General features: G+C 42.1%; 1 protein-coding gene across 1 annotated transcript; it reads right to left on the minus strand.

Annotated features, from left to right (window-relative positions):
• Positions 1-15,320: 15,320 nt before the first annotated feature.
• On the minus strand, positions 15,321-17,537 carry LOC130470403 (uncharacterized). Its single transcript, XM_056840498.1, has 2 exons — positions 16,287-17,537; positions 15,321-16,197 (listed from the first exon to the last, which is right to left on the minus strand). The coding sequence occupies exons 1-2, from the start codon at positions 16,962-16,964 to the stop codon at positions 15,397-15,399; spliced, it is 1,479 nt and encodes a 492-aa protein (XP_056696476.1). The 5' UTR covers positions 16,965-17,537; the 3' UTR covers positions 15,321-15,396.
• Positions 17,538-21,709: the final 4,172 nt, after the last annotated feature.

The raw sequence follows: 21,709 nt of genomic DNA on the forward strand, positions 1-21,709 counted from the left end.
TGCTCAAGGAAGGGAAACAGAAAAAGATAGTGTTCGTTGATTTAACACAAGAAGACTAGGGAATTTTGTTGTAGAAGTGGTTACATGCAACGTTTATCGTATGCACTTTCTTAAATATTACGTTGTACGGCTTGAAAAAGTTTTTATATTAAAATCAATGACGTCTTTGTTTTATTCGTATTGAAATATAATTTTTTTTTATATTCGTCGTATTGCTTTTGCTTTTGCTTTTGCATATACTATTTCGACATTTACGGGAATTGTGGGGAATACTTTGTAAATATCACCAGCAACCACACTTAGTTTACCGGAAACCAAAATCTCCTTTCTTCAAATTAATCTACACAACCAGATCTGAGTTCAATTTTTTTGGCAGATAATGAATAATCAAAGAGGACTGTCGCTATTAAGGTATGTTAATCGATTACCTTTATCTGGGTTTGTTTTTGTTTTTTAATTTGTTGAATAATTTGTAATTGAATCGTTTTATCGCAGAGAACCAATAACACAGACCGCCAAAATATGGCTTGTAGTTTGGCGTGAGGGGAAAATTGTTTTCCATCCACGCCGCCAATATAAAAAAGGGTCGTCAAAATTGTATATGATAGCAACGACCATATTAAACTTCAACTATCTGCATAATATAATTAGATCTATGGGATACTATGACTACAAGATCTGGTATGTCGCCGACATTAAAAAATTTCACAGCGAAGGGAGGTTACTTTCAAATTCAGAAGACTTTCAGGCAATGGTGGATTTGGGTCTGAAGAAAAGATTGGTTAACATCATTATCCAACACACTAACTATGCGGCAACTCATCCAACTGGGAAAAAAAAGAAAAATGTTACAAATCTAAGTCCAATTAAAAAGGTATGTTTATGCCGATTAAGGTATTTAGATTTTTAAAGTTTGTCTTATTATAGTAACTTAAATTCATTTTTGTTGTATAGCCGAATATCAATGCACAACAGCATACGGAGGCTAATGAAGGGGAACATAACGACTATGGTCAATGTTCGACAACGGTTAGTGACATTTTATGAGTTACATATGTAATATTATTTAAATATGATCGAAGTTTTTAGAAATAGGGATTGTATAATTAGAAATGTATGGATTTTTTTTTAATTAAAATGTTTATAGTTTTAAATAAATCACTAAATTCATGTACTGTATTGTTTTTTTTTTTGGTCAGATTCCTGGAATGGGTTGTGGTATAAGTCAATTTGCACAAATGCTTGCAAAATTAACAGAACCACAAAAAAAATGGGTGGTGGAAATGGGTTTCGAGGAACTATTGTATATAAGGGTCAATCATATTGACGCAACATTTGGTTATTGGATCATGTCTAGGTTTGACCCGGACAACTTAGAGCTGAAGATACGGGACAATTACTACGTTAAAATAGACGAGGAAACAATTAGTTGGGTTTTAGGTTTAAATTCGGGGAAGCACCTTTTGCTACCAAATAATTCTTCAAAACTTGTAGATATTCACACAAAGAGGCAGTATAAACAAAACACATCTTATGGTGCGGTTACAGAATCTGAGGTTTATTCAAAAATAATCGACTGTCATATAGACAAGATTAGTTTCAAAAAACATTTCTTACTATATGCTTTAGGAACTCTCCTTTGTCCTACACAAAAATGTGGTTGGATAAGCCCGATACATATCACCGTCTTAGACAAAGCTTCAGAGGCAACAAAGTATAATTGGGCAGCATATGTGTTGGATTGGCTTGTCAAATACGGGGAAAAATTCAAAAATTCAATTCAGGGCTATGGTGGATGCACACTTCTACTGCTTGTAAGTTATAACAACATTAATAACAAACACTCGTTTGTTTATGAAAACCATAGGTATACATGTACCTAACAACAATTATTTCCCTTAAAAATAACAGATTATATATATCGATAGGCTAGCATCGTCCAGAGCTGATCTGAACATGGCACCCGACGCCTGCCGCGTACGAGTATGGGACCAACAGGACATTGACAGGACATTAAAAGCAGATCAAGGACCAAATGGTGATTACGGATTTGGACCCGTCATTGAAGAATTTGTGTATGGGAATATTTAATAATTGTCGTCGACTTTGTTTGCAAACAATTTTCAAGTATGTGTCCAAATAACTTTCCTATAGTTTTATTAATTTGTTGTATTCATTTTAGTTATCCTATCTCCCACGATTAGATTTTTTAATTTTTTATTATTTAACTAGGTTAGGTTTTCGTTGTATTGTTATTAGATTATTATTTTTTTATTCAAGTTAAATTGCAACGGTAACAATCTGGACTTCTATATAATGACCGTTTCTGTGGGATATCTACTTACATTACGTGCCCAAAAAAAAAAAAAAACAAAAATTAACATTTAGTAAGAATATATATGGCTATTGAGCAAGGAACACACAATTCGGCAAATTCTTCGCGAGGCAGTTCTTGTAAGGCACAGCAAGTTCAATGTTACCATGGTTACAAGGCCAAGCTACAAACATGCAAACACACAAAAAACAAGGGCCAACAATTTTACTCTTGCCCGGTATGGAAGGTAATATAATCGATTCATTAGGTAGATTTAAATCACTTTTTCCCAACATTTTGGTTTTCAGAATGATGATCGGTTTTTTTACAGGATGATACTTGTGGTTTTTTCTTTTGGGAAAGTGAGGTAAACGGTAACATTCTAGATGAGCTACAAGATGAGAATTGTAATCTCAAGCAAGAAACTGTGCGCTTGAAATTCCAAGTTGAAAAGATATTTCTAGAAAATAAAATGCTGTTGGAAAAAGTTGCATATTTGGAGGCAAGGAATGAGGATATCATGCTACGCTTTTATGAATCAAAATCAAATGAAAAACTAAGTTTTAGAATGTGCGTTATTTTGACATTCTTTGTATTATTTTTTTCTCTAAATACTTGGAGAGTGTAACAGTAGATAATAAAGTAGGGGTTTCTTTGGACGCAATATATTTCTTTATTATTTTTTTGATTACAGGTTTTTATTCTAGTTTTATTGTTAATTACCGAATAATGGAATGTATTGATTTAAATTATAAATTCGGTTCAAAAAATAAAATAATAAAATACAAAATAAATGAGTTCATTTTTATAAGACATACAAATGTATAACATAATAGGGGAGGTATCATCATACATTATATAAAAACGTACAACACAATGATGGGGAGTCAAAATTGATCTACAACGTAAAATTAATTACTCATTAACGTTTAGAACTACAAGGAGTGCTTAACTAGAAATTTGCATGACAATTGCCAATGGCTTTGCCTCACTGTCACAATGGTTACTAGCATTATCAATAGCTCTTTCATTCATCCACGCTGAGGTACAGGGTTCGAGCCTTGAGAACCTCTATTTTTCAATTTTTTTTTGGGCACCTTTTAAAACTGAATATTTACATTACGAAGGGTTTTACACTGCTCGAGTTGCCCTAATACACGAGCCATGCAGTGATAATTTAAGCCTCACAGCAAATGTAACTTAGTCCTATTAATCTTCTCAGCTAACAAAATATAAATAGGATACTGTGCTACCTTTTAATTTGGATATGTTTTTATGTTTTATAATATTTTTAAATAATATTTAATTTATTCATATGATCATTTAAATTCGATATTGGTAATTTAAGGCGTGTTTGTTAAACGCTCGTTTATTAAGGCACGTTTGGTAATACCTCGGCTAGGCTCGAGCTTGAACTTAAACAAGCTACTCGTGACCTAAGCTAAAACAACGGAAAAATGAAAGCTCATTTAAGCTCCGCTCGAGCTCGAGATCGGAAATTTCTCATCAAGCCTAATCCTAGGTCGAACACCGAAATACTCGGTTGAGCTCGGCTCGTTGACATAACATGCAAAAAGATCTGATAACTAAAATTGTTAATTTATGGTTATATATTATAAATTATATACTTATTTAAATCAATAAATTTTTCATTACCACTCTTTAAAATATGAGTTTTTTACGATAATTTACATTGTTATATCTATCTAATATTGTTAATGTCGTTATAAAACTAACATGCGAAATAAAACAATATATATACCAACTTATCTGATTTTTTCTTTTACTAGTAAATAAACCAAATGAATTTTACACAATTGTGAAAAAATTTACCAAAATTGTTTACGAATTTTTTCAGAAAATACATAAAAATGAACCCACTTTTATTGCATTATTGCGCTGGCTTCCTCTAATTTATTACATGCACCACGCGTCTCACTTATATCAATAAAGCTGATTTACTTTTTCGTTTTTCAACGAAAGTAAATTTGTTCAAAATCATATACAACAAAACTGTAAATAGCAACAATTAATTGTTCACAGCTGGGGAATGCTCTAACATCTCAATACAACTTAACTCATTTGGCAGTGTGAAAATAAAATCCGGAAGTTCAAAAGTTTCTCGTATTACAATAACAATTCAAGCCTCACATTATAGTTTACATTGCCCTAAAACACTTACTTGGAAACACATTATAAATAGGATCTTCAAGTTCACTTGAAAAATCCTACTTCACCTTTCTTCCACCCAACACTCTCCAAAACCCTCAAGTTTCCACCAAAAACCACTCAACAATGGAGGAGATCAAGGTAATTAAACATTTTCTTTTTTTTAGTTACTCAAATGGGAGGTTGTAAGATCATGATTTCGATTTTTTTTAGTAATAGTCATTTTTTGGTAATTTTGGCAAGTTTTTTTCGTAACAAATTTACCACTAAACTTAGGGTTATTTTTGTTAATTTTACTTCAATTCTATTTAGGGTCAATTAGGCTTAATGAGTGTTAATTTTAGTTAAATTATATTGTTAATTTTGACTTGAAAATAATATTTTGTACAAAATTTAAGGTGAAAATATTAGTTACTTTCTATTCTTATTTTTGGTTTTGGTACATAATTTAGGTGAGAAGTTTTAATTATGTTTGTTAGTGTTATTATTCCGAAATTTTGAAAATTATGTTTTGGTCTTTATTTTGATTTTAATTTAGGTTGCGTAATGTTAGTTTTAGTTAAACAACAATTCCTAACTAAAATGTTCAATGTTGTAGGCGCATGATGTGTTTTATAACGAACTCATTTTAGCTCTTCATATTTTCCCGAATTTTTCGGCCCGTCAAGGGAAAATAATTCGAGCTGTTTGCAAGGAATGGAAACGTATTTGGGACGACGACGATTACGGGGAGTCGTTGCGTAGGTTGTTCGCTGAGGAATAGGTTTTCGGCAATAGACTAATATGTAACATTTTGTTTATCGTTACTTATTAGTGTCTAATTTAAGTAGTAAAAACGGTACTTAATACTGTTTCGGAGGGGTTTAGGACTTTGGTATGACACTTTTGAATTTGTGTACGGTACTATGATGTAACATTTGTGTACGCAATTAGGATATAACAACGTACGACTGTGGACTAAAGGATATATATTATAAGTTGTTATTTTGATGTACTATTTGTTTAACAAGAAATTTTAATTATTGAATATTCTTATAACTTGCAATTATAGTTTATTAATGAAATGATTGATTTAAATTATAACTTCGGTTCAAAAAAATAAAATAATAAAATACAAAATAAATTTGGGCATCATTTTTATAAGACATACAAATGTATAACATAATAGGGGAGGTATCATCATACATTATATAAAAACGTACAACACAATGATGGGGAGTCAATATTGATATACAACGTAAAATTAATTACTCATTAACGTTTAGAACTACAAGGAGTGCTTAACTAGAAATTTGCATGACAATTGCCAATGGCTTTGCCTCACTGTCACAATGGTTACTAGCATTATCAATAACTCTTTCATTCATCCACGCTGCGGTACGGGGTTCGAGCCTTGACAACCACTATTTTTCAAATTTTTTTTTGGGCGCTTTTTAAAACAGAATATTTACTTTGGAAACTCCGCAGTCATCTTCTCCGATTGGATCTTATCAAATCTGAAATGCAGAATTTTTTTTTCACAAATTAAACATTAATCAATTCGACAATATTGATTTCGTGCCCATAACAGCTCTTAATTCGAACAAAATAATCCAAAAACACGACGGAAATTGCAATCTACAGCGATATTAACATGGTGACCTTAATTAAAATGGTGTATCGCCTTTCATCACCTACCATTGACAGAGATGAGATGAAATGGAAAAAAAAAAATTCCTTCTAACTTTGGTATCATCGACAGAAAATAAAGGAAAAAAAAATTCTCAGCCATTTGAATTTCAAATTCAAAGTGAAGCTGAAATTTCAAATTGAAATTGGGGGATGATGTGGCGATGCTGAGGTGGATTGAACCAATATATGGCCAGGGTACACAGGGACCACTTACCCTCTGTGTATCCATAGCCTTCTTCATGTTGTAGTATAGGGGGGTGTGGATGGACATGATCAACGTTACCAGATAATTCTGAATTACATGCTTTCTTTCTTTTAGGTGTCAATTGTTTCCTTTCTCCACCAGGTTCAAACAACACCTCAACCATAATTACAATTTCCAATTTCTGGAGCAACAATTGCTATATATAGATATTTTGCATATAACAAGATACAAGTTATAAGTATAGAAAGAAGGCTACAAATGTGATCAGATGCTACAAATAACATTATGCTCATAACATGTATTTTTCTGACATAGAAACATAGAAATCATTTAATTAGACCTTAGCTACATCATATTTGTATCTCGACAAAATACTACGAATAGCATAGTACAAAGAACATTACTCTTAATATCTTTCTTTTTTTGACATATCAATGAAGGAATTAATTACTTAAGCCTTAGGTCCATCAATCGTAAAAAAAAACTAGACAAATGAGCAGTACTAGTATATATCTATTTAGAGTTTAGACAATAACAAGAAAGCACTGCCCATGAAGGTGCTTTGATATATCTATCACCCTTTTCGGCACACTTTCTCAAGTGCAGTAAGATTTGAGTATGTTTCCTAATTAACAAACATCTATTAAAGCAAAAATATGGGTAAATGAATGGAATCCACAAGCACTAACTCATGAATAATTTAATAATGACATAAATCCAACAAATATTTAGTTCTAATGCCAATTTAAGTAATCTGCTTTGGTCAGGAACATCAGCAACACCAACGAGTAATATGCAGATAGCAGAGTTAACTACTCTAATTGCAAACTTAGGTAATCTGATTGATTTAGTACAAATTCCATTAAAATTGTTACTCCGTATTTTGTTCATCAAATTTGTACTAATTAATTAATTAATTTCAATTATAATTTTCACAGTCAACTAATTATCAAGTAAATTTTAAACCCATATTTCAGTAATCAAGTAAGCATAGTAGAACACTATAACCCAACATTTTGAACCTAATTTCATCAATTAATGAAGCACAATTATAATAACCCTATTTTTTAAACCCCAATTTTCACAATCAAGTAATCAAAGTCTGAAATCCTGAATTTTCGATTACATTTGACCAATTTTCATAACCAATCATTCATAATCAAACAACAACCACTATTACTACTTTGGCATTTGAAATGACAAAAGCAAGAAAATTACCTCCGAAATTAACCTATACCAAATCCTTGCATTAATGCTCGTTTTTCCTTGTTTATGTTGAGTTAATTCAGTTATTCTTCAGCAGACAAATAGAAGAGGAGGAGAAGAGGGAGAAAATAGAAGAGAAGGACCGAAGGAGAAGGGGGAGCAAATTATTACGATTCTTTTTTTACAAAAGTTAAATCATTTTGTCAAGAAAAAACAAAAGTATTTGTTTGGACTCCCAATTGACTCTCAATTGGGTCACTAAGTCCAAAGCCCAATGGCTCTAAACAACAACATCGAACCTACCAGTGGCTATTCAGCCATCCATTAAGGCCCAAGGCCCAATAGCAATAAATGACCTATGGGCATTTATTATGCAAACACTATAAATAGGCCGCCAAGGCTCACACCTCAAGGTACGTCCAATTTATCGCCTTAAGACTACTCTTCTAGAGAACTTCTCTCTAGAATCCGAGCATCGTTCTTACTTAGGCATCGGAGGGGCTTTCCTCGGAAACACCCCCGAGGCTAGTGACTTTGCTCTTGTGCAGGTGAATTCGGACTCTACTCATTCAAACAAGCAAGATCTTCAACACATACAAAAGGGCCTTCCTTCGAAGCCCATTGTTTCCATCTTTACAACACCGGAACAATTTGGCGCCGTCTGTGGGGAAGAACACTTCAAAGCCTTTGAAAGACATCAATCACCTCTTTCCGCGAAAATGGTGAATGATGTTGTTAACAACAATGACGACGATATGATGGTGCGGTCAGATTCAGAATCTGACCAAGAGGGGCACCCTCAATCGATGGCGAGGTCACAGCCAAGCAGAGCTACGACCGCCACAAATGCAGGACCTCCGATTCCAACTAGGGAAGAGCTCACTGCGGCCATGACCATCATGCAAAACTTCCTCTTCAATGAGAAGCAGCAAGGACTGGCAAATGACCGCAGAGAAGAGAGGAGGACCAGGCGAAGGCTGAACGAGCCACCCAGTGCGGAAGTGTCCAGACCCGAACGAGAACTCCTTCCCTTGACAGGTACACACTTGACGTCGAGGTGGATGGAAAGCACGTGGGACACCCAAAAAAGGGCACAACAGCAACCAGATTGGTTTGCGAGACCATCGCCTACTCCAACAGCTCTCCAAAGCGAATCGACTACTCGTAACACTCGGGTCCGAAGCTCGGTGCTCAGCAGGTTGAGGCCCTCGGTCCACTCAAGGTTAAGACCCTCGATCCATACGAGACTCGGGGTGGGCGAGCCAAGCAGATCTGGCGAACGACCCGAGGTCAGTAGCCGAGAGAGAAGAAGAGACAGGAGGCATGATCGAACCCCTAGCCCCCATCGTACGCCCGAACGTTCTAATCACAGAACCTCGGCAAACGAAGGCATCAGGGCTAGACTCGGGAAAAGAATCATGACCCCCACGTCATCCCCTTTCTCGGACGAGCTGATCCTGGAAGAAATACCGAAGGTAAGACTGCCAGCGCACCTGACCTACAGCGGAATCACAGATCCGAGGGATCATGTCATCTCCTACGAGCAGCAAATGTTCTTGAGTCCCTACTCCGAAGCATGTTGGTGTAAATATTTCCCAACCACGCTAACCGGAGTGGCGGGAGAGTGGTTTAGATCGCTGCCGAAGGGATCGATCAAGAGCTGGAAAAAGCTGAAAAAGAGATTCTGCACACAGTTCGTGAGCAACAATCGCCCCGAGCGAACCACAGCAGAACTGACCTCAATCCAACAAGAAAGAGACGAAAGTCTGAGAGAATTCATGGCCAGATTCATGAAGGAATCAACAAACATACCAAACTTGCAGCCAGACGTGGCCATCTTCGCCTTGAAGCACGCGCTCCAGGAAGGGAAGTTCCGTGACGAACTCTCAATGAAGAACCCCTCCAGAATAGCTGACGTGCTCCAAATGGCTGATGCGTTCATCAGAACCGAAGAGTTCAACAAGGCCGCTGCAAGATTGAAAGGATCGTCGGATCCGAGAGACACAAAGAATACCCAGAGCAAGCCCGAGGGCAGCTCAAGGAAGGGGAAAGAGAAAGTAGGAGCTAGAGAGATGAGCCCGAAGAAAGACGGGAGAAGGGGTGAACTTCAACCCAAGTACACCAACTACACTCCACTAGCTCTGCCCCGAAAAGAGATATTTAGCCTCAACAGAAATGACGAAAAGTGGAAACTACCTGGGAAGCTCAAGTCCAACCCAGCTCGGAGAAACAAGAACAAATGGTGCGAGTTTCATGATGACTTCGGTCACCACACCGAAGAATGCAACTCGCTGAAAGACAACATTGAGGACCTCGTTCGCCGAGGCTACCTGAAACAGTACTTGTTAGACCGAAGGGAGGAAAAAGAAAAGGCCGCAAGCGGCAAACAACACGAGCAACCCCAGAAAAGGATCTACGAAGCAACAGGGCACAAGAAGAATGACATCCTAGTGGTGTTCGGGGGACAGAAGTCTGGCCAGGCCAGCAAAAAACACCTAAGAGCCCTCTCCCATCGGGTCAACTTCAGCGCGGTGGGAGACAACCAGCCGCACCCCCCGAACATGACCTTCACTGCTGATGATTGCTTCGGAGTCCAGTACAAACATGACGATCCTCTGGTCATTTCCATGGACCTCAATAACCACAACGTACATCGAGTGTTAGTCGACGGAGGAAGTGCCGTCAATATCATCTTCAGAAACTGCTTCGAGCAGCTGATCCTCGAAGAGCCAGAGGAAGCACTGACGAAAGTCAGTTATCCTCTGATCGGATTCAACGGATCCGCAGCTATCCCTCGAGGAAAGATCACCCTACCAGTCACAGTGGGTGAAGGCCAGGCAGCAAAAACCCTTCGGGACGAATTTTTGGTGATGGACTGCGACTCCGTATACAACGTAATCATGGGGAGAACCATGATTCACAAGATGCAAGCAGTCCCCTCCACATACCACCAGCTGATGATATACGTCTCGGATGCAGGATTCGCCGAGCGAATCAGAGGTAATCAAGAAGTGGCGAGAAGAACCTGCCACACTGCTGTCCGAAAGCCCAAACTAGGGGACGGCCCCGAGGAAGAAAAAGGAGCTACGGGAGAGGAAAGCGAGGCAAAAAGGAGAAGAGCAAGCACGAGCAGCTTGTCTCCCGCAGAAGTTGATGCCCGCCCCGAAACCCTATCTCCCGAACCAGATCAAGAAATGGAGGATATCTTCCTCGAAGAGGATTCAGACAGGAGCGTCCGAATAGGCAAGGGCCTAAGCTCGGGGCTCCGAATCGATTTGATCCGATTACTCAGGGATCATAAAGACATCTTTGCATGGTCAGCAGCAGATATGCCAGGGATAAATCCGAAGCTGATTTGTCACAAGCTGGACGTCAACGCTGAAGCTCGGCCAGTCAAGCAAAAAAAGAGGAACTACTCCTCGGAGAAAAACAAAGCCATCGCCGAGGAGGTGAAAAAGTTGCAGGAGGCCGGATTCATTGAACCATGCATGTATCCGAAATGGCTGGCCAACGTGGTGATGGTCAAAAAAGCGAATGGCTCCTGGCGAATGTGCGTGGATTTCACAGACCTGAACCGAGCCTGCCCCAAAGACTGCTATCCCCTGCCAAGGATAGATCAATTGGTTGACTCCACCAGCGGCCATGCACTGCTCAGCTTCATGGATGCCTTTTCAGGCTACCACCAAGTATTCATGCACCCCGATGACAGAGCAAAGACAGCGTTCATCACAAGCGCAGGAGTGTTCAACTACAAAATGATGCCTTTCGGCTTGAAAAATGCCGGAGCCACCTACCAGAGGCTAGTTGATCACGTCTTCGCCGACCAGAAAGGGAGGAATGTGGAGGTCTATGTGGATGACTCCATCGTAAAAAGCATCAAGGAGGAAGACCACGTCAAAGACTTGGCAGAGACCTTCGGAAATCTGAGGAAATACAGCATGAAGCTGAACCCAAAAAAATGCGTCTTCGGGGTGAAGTCAGGGAAATTCCTCGGATTCATGGTGAGCGAAAGAGGAATTGATGCGAACCCGGACAAAGTCCAAGCGGCATTGGATTTACCCGAGCCGAAGACCAAGAGAGATGTGCAGAGGCTAACCGGCAGGTTAGCCGCACTAACAAGGTTCATATCAAAAGCCTCGGACAAGGGAGCCCCCTTCTTCAAAGCACTGAAACCAAAGAACCTCCCCGGAGGAGAAGCAGAACCAGTCAAGAAAAAGGGGGTCCCGAGGAAAGTGGATCCCGAACTGATATGGGAACAGGAGCAAAAAGAAGCTTTTCAGCAACTCAGAGCCCACCTAGCTCAACTGCCGACACTGGCCAGACCAAAGGAGGGGGAAACCCTGTACCTATATGTCGCAGTTAGCCCTGGAACCGTCAGCGCAGTGCTTCTTCGGGAAGAAGAAAAGAAGCAACAGCCAATCTACTTCACCAGCCGAACACTTACAGGGGCCGAAACCCGGTACCCACTCATCGAGAAAGTCGCATATGCAGTAGTGGTAGCTGCACGAAAACTGAGGCCATACTTCGACTCCCACCAGATCACAGTGCTAACTGACCAACCGCTCGAAAAAGTACTCGACAAAATAGAGAGGTCAGGAAGATTGGCTGCCTGGGCCTTCGAACTATCAGAGTTCGGCATCAAATATCAGCCGAGGACAGCAATCAAAGCACAAGCATTGGCAGACTTCTTGGCCGAGTGCTCATACCAGGAAATGCTGAATGATACGAAAAACACTTGGGAGGTCTTCACTGACGGATCTTCCACAATAAACGGCTCAGGAGCAGGAGTTGTACTAATCCCCCCGACGGGGAAAAGCATAGAGTATGCATTGAAGTTCGGCTTCAAAGCAACTAACAACGAGGCCGAATATGAGGCCGCAATCGCAGGGATAGAGCTTTGTTTATCCCTGGAGGCCGAGCATGTTTGCCTCAAAACTGATTCCCAGCTTGTAGCCAACCAGATCCGAGGGGAGTATGAGGCCAAATGGCCCAGCATGACAGCTTACTTAGCAAAAATCAAGTCCTTAACGTCAAAGTTAAGATCCTTTGAAGTCATTCTCATTCCCCGAGGACAAAACACGCAAGCAGATGCACTGTCAAAACTCGCAAGCTCAACACTCATCGACCTAAACAGGTCGGTCCACGTGGAAGTTCACCAAGAGAGAAGCATTGACTTGCTACCCACCACAGTATGCAGCTTACGTACCGAACCCAGCTGGATGGACGCAGTAGTTGCATACAAAGAAAGGGGAGAACTTCCCGAGGATTAGCTGCAGGCAAGAAAACTGAAAAGATTCAACAAGTGGTTCATCATCAGCGTCGAAGGAGAGCTCATGAGGAAATCATTCTCCGCTCCGCTGCTAAAATGTGTGGGTCCAACAGACGCTGACTACATCCTAAGGGAAATCCACCTCGGGATATGCGGAAACCACATCGGAGGCAGGACATTGGCACATAAAGCCCTTCGGGCTGGGTACTGGTGGCCCACTATGGTTTCCGAGGCAAAGCAGATGGCAAGGAAATGCGAGAAATGCCAAAAGTTCGCACCAGCCATCCATCAACCAGCTCAAACCCTACAATCAACACTGTATCCATTACCATTCGCACAGTGGGGGTTAGACATCATTGGTCCCTTCCCCTCAGCGACGAACCAGAAGAAGTGGTTGATTGTAGGAGTCGACTATTTTAGCAAATGGATCGAAGCCGAAGCTGTCTCCTCCATCACCGAACCTCAGGTCCGCAAGTTCATATGGCAGAACATCATCACAAGGTTCGGCATACCAAGACTGATGGTCTTCGACCACGGGAAACAGTTCGACAACACCAAGAGAGAAGCATTGACTTGCTACCCACCACAGTATGCAGCTTACGTACCGAACCCAGCTGGATGGACGCAGTAGTTGCATACAAAGAAAGGGGGGACAAAACACGCAAGCTGTATCCATTACCATTCGCACAGTGGGGGTTAGACATCATTGGTCCCTTCCCCTCAGCGACGAACCAGAAGAAGTGGTTGATTGTAGGAGTCGACTATTTTAGCAAATGGATCGAAGCCGAAGCTGTCTCCTCCATCACCGAACCTCAGGTCCGCAAGTTCATATGGCAGAACATCATCACAAGGTTCGGCATACCAAGACTGATGGTCTTCGACCACGGGAAACAGTTCGACAACACCCCGTTGCAAAAGTGGTGCAAACAGTTCGGCATACACCTAGCGTACTCGGCAGTCTGTCACCCACAAAGCAACGGGCAAGCCGAAGCTGCTAACAAACTCATCCTCAATGCACTCAAGAAAAGAGTCGAGGATGACAAAAACAAATGGTTAGAAGAGCTACCCGGAACGCTATGGTCCCTTCGGACCACTGAGAAAGAAGCTACCGGGCAAACACCGTTCCACCTTGTATACGGATCCGAAGCTGTAATTCCTGTGGAAATCGGAACAGAAAGCCTGAGGATCCAGGCATACAACAGGTATGATGGGCTCCAAGGAGAAAGCAAAAACCAACTTCTATCCGAAGCTCTCGATCTACTGGACGAAGCTCGGAACGATGCAAGGACACTCAACGCAGCCTATTTGCAGAGGGTCAACAAGCATTACAACCGAAGAGTCAACGCCAGACCCCTAAAAGTCGGTGATCTAGTACTCAGAAACGCCGCCTCGGTTCAGAAAGGACGGATCCATGGCAAACTCTCAGCCACTTGGGAAGGACCATACATCATCCATTCCGAAAAAAGGCCAGGCACGTTTATGCTGAAACAGTTAGATGGAACAATTTTGAAGAACCATTGGAATACCGATGTTCTCAAGAAATATTTTGTATGATCTCTGTCTGTAAACCAAGTAAGTTGTTTAATGAGAAGAGGAAAGCCATTGGCACCACGAGTTTCATTAAACTTATCTCTATATTTATTGTCCCATTATATATACATGCAGCCTCGGATCTGATCAATCCGAGACTAAAAACAGGATTGACTTTGCCCATTCCTTGATAAAATGCAAGAAATGACCAAATCATACACTTCAGGGAATCGTCCAGAATCCTCGGATTCGCGGTACCCTAATAAAATTTGTTCGCAACAAACAGTCGCTCGAATCAAGTTATAAAACTCCGGCTCAGATCCACGGATCGCCGAAGGCATAACTAAGAGGCAGACTAGCGATCTCTTGCCCAGGTTTCCGAACCACAAGAGATCGGAAGAACAATCCAAACCTCTGAGCAGATCGACGGATTTGAAGAGTCTGGAAACTAAAGAGTCTCTTAGCAGATCTACGGATTTGAAGAACTCGCAAAACTAAAGAGTTTCTTAGCAGATCTACGGATTTGAAGAACTCGCAAAACTAAAGAGTCTCTTAGCAGATCTACGGATTTGAAGAACTCACAAAATCAAAGAGTCTCTTAGCAGATCTACGGATTTGAAGAACTCGCAAAAGTTAAAAAGTCTCTTAACAGATCTACGGATTTAAAGAGCTCGCAAGATCAAAAGGTTTTTAGCAAGTCTACAGAAAGAGGAGCTCGAGAAATCTACGGATTTAAAGACCTAAAATTGCGAAAGAACAAGTTGAAAAGAAGCAGCCAAGTAACAAACATTCATTTTTTATTCAATATTTGGGGGGAGTACAAATACATTGGAAACCTCAAAAATTGAAAACAAAATGAAACAGTTAAAATCGGCAGCCATCAACAGACAATACCGGCCTACCGAAGTACTAAAGAAAACAAAAAGAAATGAGTACAACGCAGCGCCGAGGCAAAAGGGGAAAAGGCAAGCACATGTTCGGAAGTCCTCAACTGGAACCGACCGACTCTGAAGAAGACGACTGCCCGAATCCCTAACTCTTGGGAGTCTCAGGAGCATCCCCCAGAGGAGCATCCTTCGAAGAACCCCCAGCAGTAGTATCACCTTCGGAAGCCGCCTTCTGGGCCCGAGCCTCTGCAAGAGCAGCTTGGCGTTCAGCTTCAGCTTCGTCTCGATCGGCCTGGCACTCCACCAAGTGATCCTGGGCCCTCATCCAGAGCGGAACCTTCTCATTCCAAGGGAAATGAGGCATATGCTTCGCGAACATCCGCCGAGCACCCAGGATGCCATTCCAGTATTGCTCCCTACACTGATCAGCAGTGTAGAGGTCAACTCTCTCTTGCTCCAACTTCCGAATGGCAGCATCCTTCTCTCGGATCTTCAGCTGGAGAACGGGCACCTTGTCAGCTTGATTCTGAACAATCTCCCGGTGCTTGATAAACTGCTGAAGCCTCGCCTCCGCTTCCTGGCTCTGCTTAATGGCCGCCTCAAATTTAGACGTCATCTCCTTGAGAAGACTGTCTTTTTCTTCAAGTTCGCTCGCAAACTTGGCAGCCATTTCTCTCCTCTCCCTGTCGAAGGAAGCTATCTTTTCAGCATCCTCTTCAACCTGGAAAGTGAGCTTCCCAACTTCGGCCCCGATCTGTTCCGCCGCTTCCCTAGCCTCACGACTGTACTGAAGGTACAGTTGCTTGATCTCCACCATCTCGGCCATGAGCTGCCCAGCCTTCTGGTCCAAGACAGGGATATCACGAGCATAAGCCTCCTGATACCTCCTCAGTTGCCTCTCCTCAACCGAGCTACACTCGGAAGCGAACGAGGACCAGAAAACAGCCTGGGAAAGAAGAAAAGACGAGAAAAGATGAGGAAAGAAGAAAACAACAAACCAAAAACGGAACTCAAAACAAAATTTCCAACACTTACCTCATTCAGATAATATTGGGCCATCATAGCTGGGTTCCTCTCCTCAGCTCCAGGAACCCTCCACTGCGGGTTGGCCCGAAGAAGATTCTCCCGTGCAGCTTCGGGACCCACCAAAGATCCCACGTGAGCCATGGGGTTCTCCCCCAAAACCGGAGCTCTAGCATAGCGAGCCATCGCCTCCCTTACCTCCTCGGGGATCCGTTTCAGCGGAACATCCGAGCAAGGGTCAGCGTGGATCAGTCTATCCAGGGCCGAGGTCGAAGTAGAGCCCAAGGTCGAGTGGCGCCTCTTCCTCGTCAGACCCTGCTCGGGTTGCTCCTCCTCAGCAGAAGGGACCTCCTTCTCAGCTTCGGGAACCTCTATGTGAGCTTCGGTGAGATCCACCATCTCCTTATCTGGACTTTTCTCCCTTTCGAGAGAAACGTCAGCAGATTCTTCCTTCTGCTCGGCCACAATAGGGACATCCGAACCAGGAACAAGGTCGGCTTCAATTGCCTCCATCACCTTGGTTATATCCTGGATCTCGATCCCTAAAGCAGCAGACGGCTTCAGCGGAGAGGGGATGGTATCTTCCTCAGCCAACGGTTGGTCCACGGGAGGCAGTTCCGCAACCACCACACTCTTCAACTTCTGCCCTGGCAAGGGCATGAAGTGAAGGAGATTTTTGGGAGGAGGCATGACTTCCGAAACCGCTTCCTACAGGGCAAACGCTCAAAGGTCAGTTTCAGAAAAAGAGAGAACGGACCACAAAAAGCTCTAAGTCAGAACAAATACCTTCTCCGAAGACTGAGAAGCTTTCGCCTTCTTCGGATGCGCAGAAGGCCTCAAAAGAGTGCTGCCCTTCCTTTTGCGCTGATCCTAAACAGAGGAAACCAAGGGTCAATAAATGTAAAAGAAGACAAAGGAAGGAATAAAGAAAAATCGCGAAATACCCGGTTCCTAGATAAAGAGATATCTATCCGAGCCGGAGATGAAACCGAAGGAACGGCACGCGGCACAGCGTCAGTCCCAGGACCCTAAAAAGATGGTCCAGGACCAAGACGTTAGCCGACGGCCAACCAGAAAGAAAGACAAACAAAAGACTTCGAGATATAGAAACACTCACCGGATCCGAGGTTGTCCTCAAATCAGGGAGCACGACTTTCACTGGAACAGCTTCGGGAGAAGAGGCAGAATCCCACGGATCAGCTCGAACTTCAGATATCCGAGCGACACCCGACGGAGACAGCACGTAATCCTTCAAGCGAGGATTACGAGGATTCTCCTTCCCGAACTTGTAATCAGGGGCCGAGTCGTGAATGGTCTTCAGATCCAAAGAAATACCCAAGACCACAGGATCAACGCAGCTAAAGCCGTACTCTGCAGAAACAAAGCACAAAACAAAGTCAATAAAACGAGACAAAAAGGAGGAGGACAAACTTACTAAAGCACGGTCCCAGCCGAAAGACACCTACCCCTGTCAAAAATCCTGCTGAGACCGGCAACAGCAAGAATGTCCTCCCGCAAGATGTAGTTGAGGTTCGGGAGCCAGTTGGACGGCAGTTTGTAGTTGTCCTCCCGAGCCAAAAACCACTGGAGGAGATCCACGTAGTGGTGATGGTTCCGATCCGGAGCAGCCACGCTTCGCATATCAGGATCAGGAGTCACAAACCACTTCGGAGGGCGGTAAAAATGTGGATGCTTCGGATCTGTCGGCACACGAACGAACAACCACTCCGTCTTCCAATTATGATCAGAGCTGAGGTAAGGGTAGGCCGTAATGTAGTTCGGCTCCCCCTTCCTTCGGGATCTTTTATTGATGATGGTCCACCAACCATACCCATCCCCCTTGGAAGCGTGGTTGAAAGACAGATCGTGCAGATCCCGAAACACGGCAACAGAACATGGAAAGTTAATAAAATCGCACACCCATCTAAATCCGATGATGTGCCTCATAGATTTGGGGGTAAGCTGGGCCAAACTGATGTTGTACGACACCAGGAGCTCGGAAACGAAGGGATCCAAAGGAAAGCGGAGACCGTTCTCCAAATGATGAGTATACACAGAGATGAACCCCCTCGGCGGATGAGTCACCCGAGGACGCTCCTGGTCGGGAAGCTCGCACCAGTACCCCAAGGCGTGCTGGATTCCGTATAACTCTTCGGCCCTCCGATGGTAATGCCCCAGCTTCGCCTCCACCAACCAGTCACCACTGACCGATTTTTCCAAGGGACCATCGATCTTAGTGGTCTCATGCAGAATCGGGGCATACTTGCCCTGCGGATCAGCTTCAGTCCAATGAACTGGAAACTCAGGGTAAGAGCGGCGCACACCCGAAGAGCCAGCTTTCTTACCAGAAGTTGCGCGTTCAGACACGCTAGACCCGCCAACAACATCATCTTTTGAAGCATCCCAACCAGTCGAACGCCTCTCCACTGGCCTCTCCGAAGGCCGACCCCTCGAAGTTTTCGGTAACCTTCCCGAAGGCACGTTCTCCCTCTCACTAGAGGAGCCAACGACGAACTTGCTCTTGCCCCTATTCTTTGCCATGGCCGCGAATTCTCGGTCTAGGGTTGAGATTGAGGGGGAGAAGGAAAAACGAAGAAAAAAAGGAGAATTCAGAAACAAATTACCTTTTTCCGAAGCGGAATTCGCCGATAAAACGAACAACACAAGTTCCCGAAGTCTAAAGTTGGCCGAATTTCGTAGATCTGAAGAAACAAATTGCACTGCGATCGCCGGAATTTAAAGAGAGAATGGGTTTGAAAGAAGGAGTAAAAAGTTCGAAAAGAGCAATGCACCCCGTATTTATAGAAAAGAAAAGGGGCGCATCAACTTCCTCAACCCACGATCTCCACGACACAATACAACTCCCAACACTTGTCATCAATGCAAATCATCCCTTTTCAAAAAAGAGAGGGAACTTTCGGACTTCTGACAGCTGGAAACCCACCCATTTAATTCTAAATGGACCGGGTCTGGGGGGCATGTTGTTTGGGCTCCCAATTGACTCTCAATTGGGCCACTAAGTCCAAAGCCCAATGGCTCTAAACAACAACATCGAACCTACCAGTGGCTATTCAGCCATCCATTAAGGCCCAAGGCCCAATAGCAATAAATGACCTATGGGCATTTATTATGCAAACACTATAAATAGGCCGCCAAGGCTCACACCTCAAGGTACGTCCAATTTATCGCCTTAAGACTACTCTTCTAGAGAACTTCTCTCTAGAATCCGAGCATCGTTCTTACTTAGGCATCGGAGGGGCTTTCCTCGGAAACACCCCCGAGGCTAGTGACTTTGCTCTTGTGCAGGTGAATTCGGACTCTACTCATTCAAACAAGCAAGATCTTCAACACATACAAAAGGGCCTTCCTTCGAAGCCCATTGTTTCCATCTTTACAACACCGGAACAGTATTAATCATAAAATAGGAGGAAAATGAAAAAATAAACGAAAAAAGTAATATTAGGAGCGTGAGAGTCACGCGGTTATGTTTTCTCACTTTCGACTGATATTGTGACTTATTTGTCGCCGTTGTAATTTAAATTTACCAATTTGTCGCTTAACGTCCACTTTTTTTACCAATTTGGTTAAAAGGCCCTTTTTCCAATGGTAACAAGAAAAAAAACTTGATAGCATTGGTATCCTTTTATTCCCATTTTTTCTACACCATGACCTTTATAATCATTTTTGCTGTTAAATAATTAACCTTTAGTTAATCATGGTTACATTTCTTACTTCCAAAAAAAAAAAATAGAACCATCAAGAAACTGAAATGGTGTAACAGTTCTTAAATGCTATTATCTTTCTAAGCTGAAGCAGCAAGCTAATATAATCTTTAGTGACTTCACAATGGCTTCCATAAGGCCCATATAGCCATACCAACACTCTGCACTTTCCGAATTACAAACCGCCGCCATCACCGGAATTTTATGCGACCGAGACCCAACCAACTTTAACTATTTACGATCGGCACTCGGCTTCTACAATTTACCGTCGTCTTCACTTCGTATCAACCATCGGAAAAACCATCCTAACCCTCAATCTCCGATTAATACGATGTCGTTCTTTTATATCTCCTCCTCTGACCACTCTGATGATGTGGTGGACTCCTCTAATTGTAACTTTATTTCGATGAACAATCGAGCCGATGTTTTATTTCTGAAGTTTCATTTTTGTTTAGTTCGTTGAATAATATAATTCTATGTTATTTGAAGGGGAGTTGTTGAACTTCGTCTACATTATTTTTAATAATGAATTTTACGATTATGAAACTGAGCTTAAATTCTGAAGCAATTGATTGAATCCAAAATTTCTAGGATTGGAGGTTGAGAATAAAAAGGTTTATACTACACTACTAATAAATCAATTACAATTTTTCCAATTTAGATAATGATTGAAAAGCTAACGTTAATGGAGCTATTTAGCTTGTTGGAGAATGAAGGAATGTGGGAGGAAAGGAGTGAGGAACTGGAACCGCTCAGACCTTTTTTTTTTAGAAAATAAAATAAAATAATACTACTAAGAACTTCGGCTCTCAGGAATGTGATGTAAAGACTGAGCAATGAACAAGAACACGCGAAGAACAAGTTGATCTTTGGCAAGAACAGAGGAAACCTCTCAAAAATCTCTCTAGCTCACAGAAGTTATTAAAAGAAAATGAAAGAGTAATATGAACCTTTGCCCCGATTTATAAAGAAAATCTAAAGCATGGCAAGTGTCAACACGTGGTGCTCATGAAATCAAGCAAAAGTCAAGAAAAATGCCCAACGGTAACAAGCATCCTACTCGAGGGACAAATGATGTGGCAAAAAGGACTTATCCACCTTGGACCAATCATAACGCGACATGTGGCACCTTCTAATGTGGCACAAAGTTCTTACTTACCCTTAGTTAATCAAAGAATGACACGTGGTAGTAACACTGCTCGGGTGGCAAGTCTTTCTGTCTGAGCCAAGCAACACCATGAGAGGCCCAACTAGGGAAAAGCCCAACAAGAGGCACCTCCTAAGCCTTCCATCTAAATCATGTTAAGGACACATGTCCTCATCTCCCAGTGGAATCAACCAGGTAAACTAGGATTTTTGGGAACAAATCCCAAGACCCAAGCCTTATAATTAAATAGCCCAAATCCCAAGGAAAAAAGGCAATGAATTCATTATCACCTACTTTAAACTATTATGCTCTACCTTCTCTCGACAACACCTTCTCTCTCTATTAAATACTTACTTAGACATTGAAGGGAATGTTCCTACGAGAATATTCTTATTTTGCAGGTTGTAAGAAGATCGTGCCAACACATACCTGATACCTCCGTGGAAAGGGTGGCATGTCAGCATCATCAAAAGATCTCACAACAATAAGGTTTTGTAGATTTCCATCAATAGTCGCATCAATAATCGAATCAATTTGAACCCTAGTGTAAATCATGAACCCTATAA

This window comes from Spinacia oleracea, chromosome 3 (assembly GCF_020520425.1).
Source record: "Spinacia oleracea cultivar Varoflay chromosome 3, BTI_SOV_V1, whole genome shotgun sequence".
In the NCBI taxonomy this organism is placed as follows: domain Eukaryota; kingdom Viridiplantae; phylum Streptophyta; class Magnoliopsida; order Caryophyllales; family Amaranthaceae; genus Spinacia; species Spinacia oleracea.

Bases quoted from the DNA above. Each gene is read 5' to 3' on its own strand.
- LOC130470403 (XM_056840498.1), bottom strand. From the start codon at position 16,964: ATGCCTCCTCCCAAAAATCTCCTTCACTTCATGCCCTTGCCAGGGCAG. The intron at 16,198-16,286 runs GTAAGTGTTGGA...CTTCTTTCCCAG, and splicing joins CCCAATATTATCTGAATGAG to GCTGTTTTCTGGTCCTCGTT.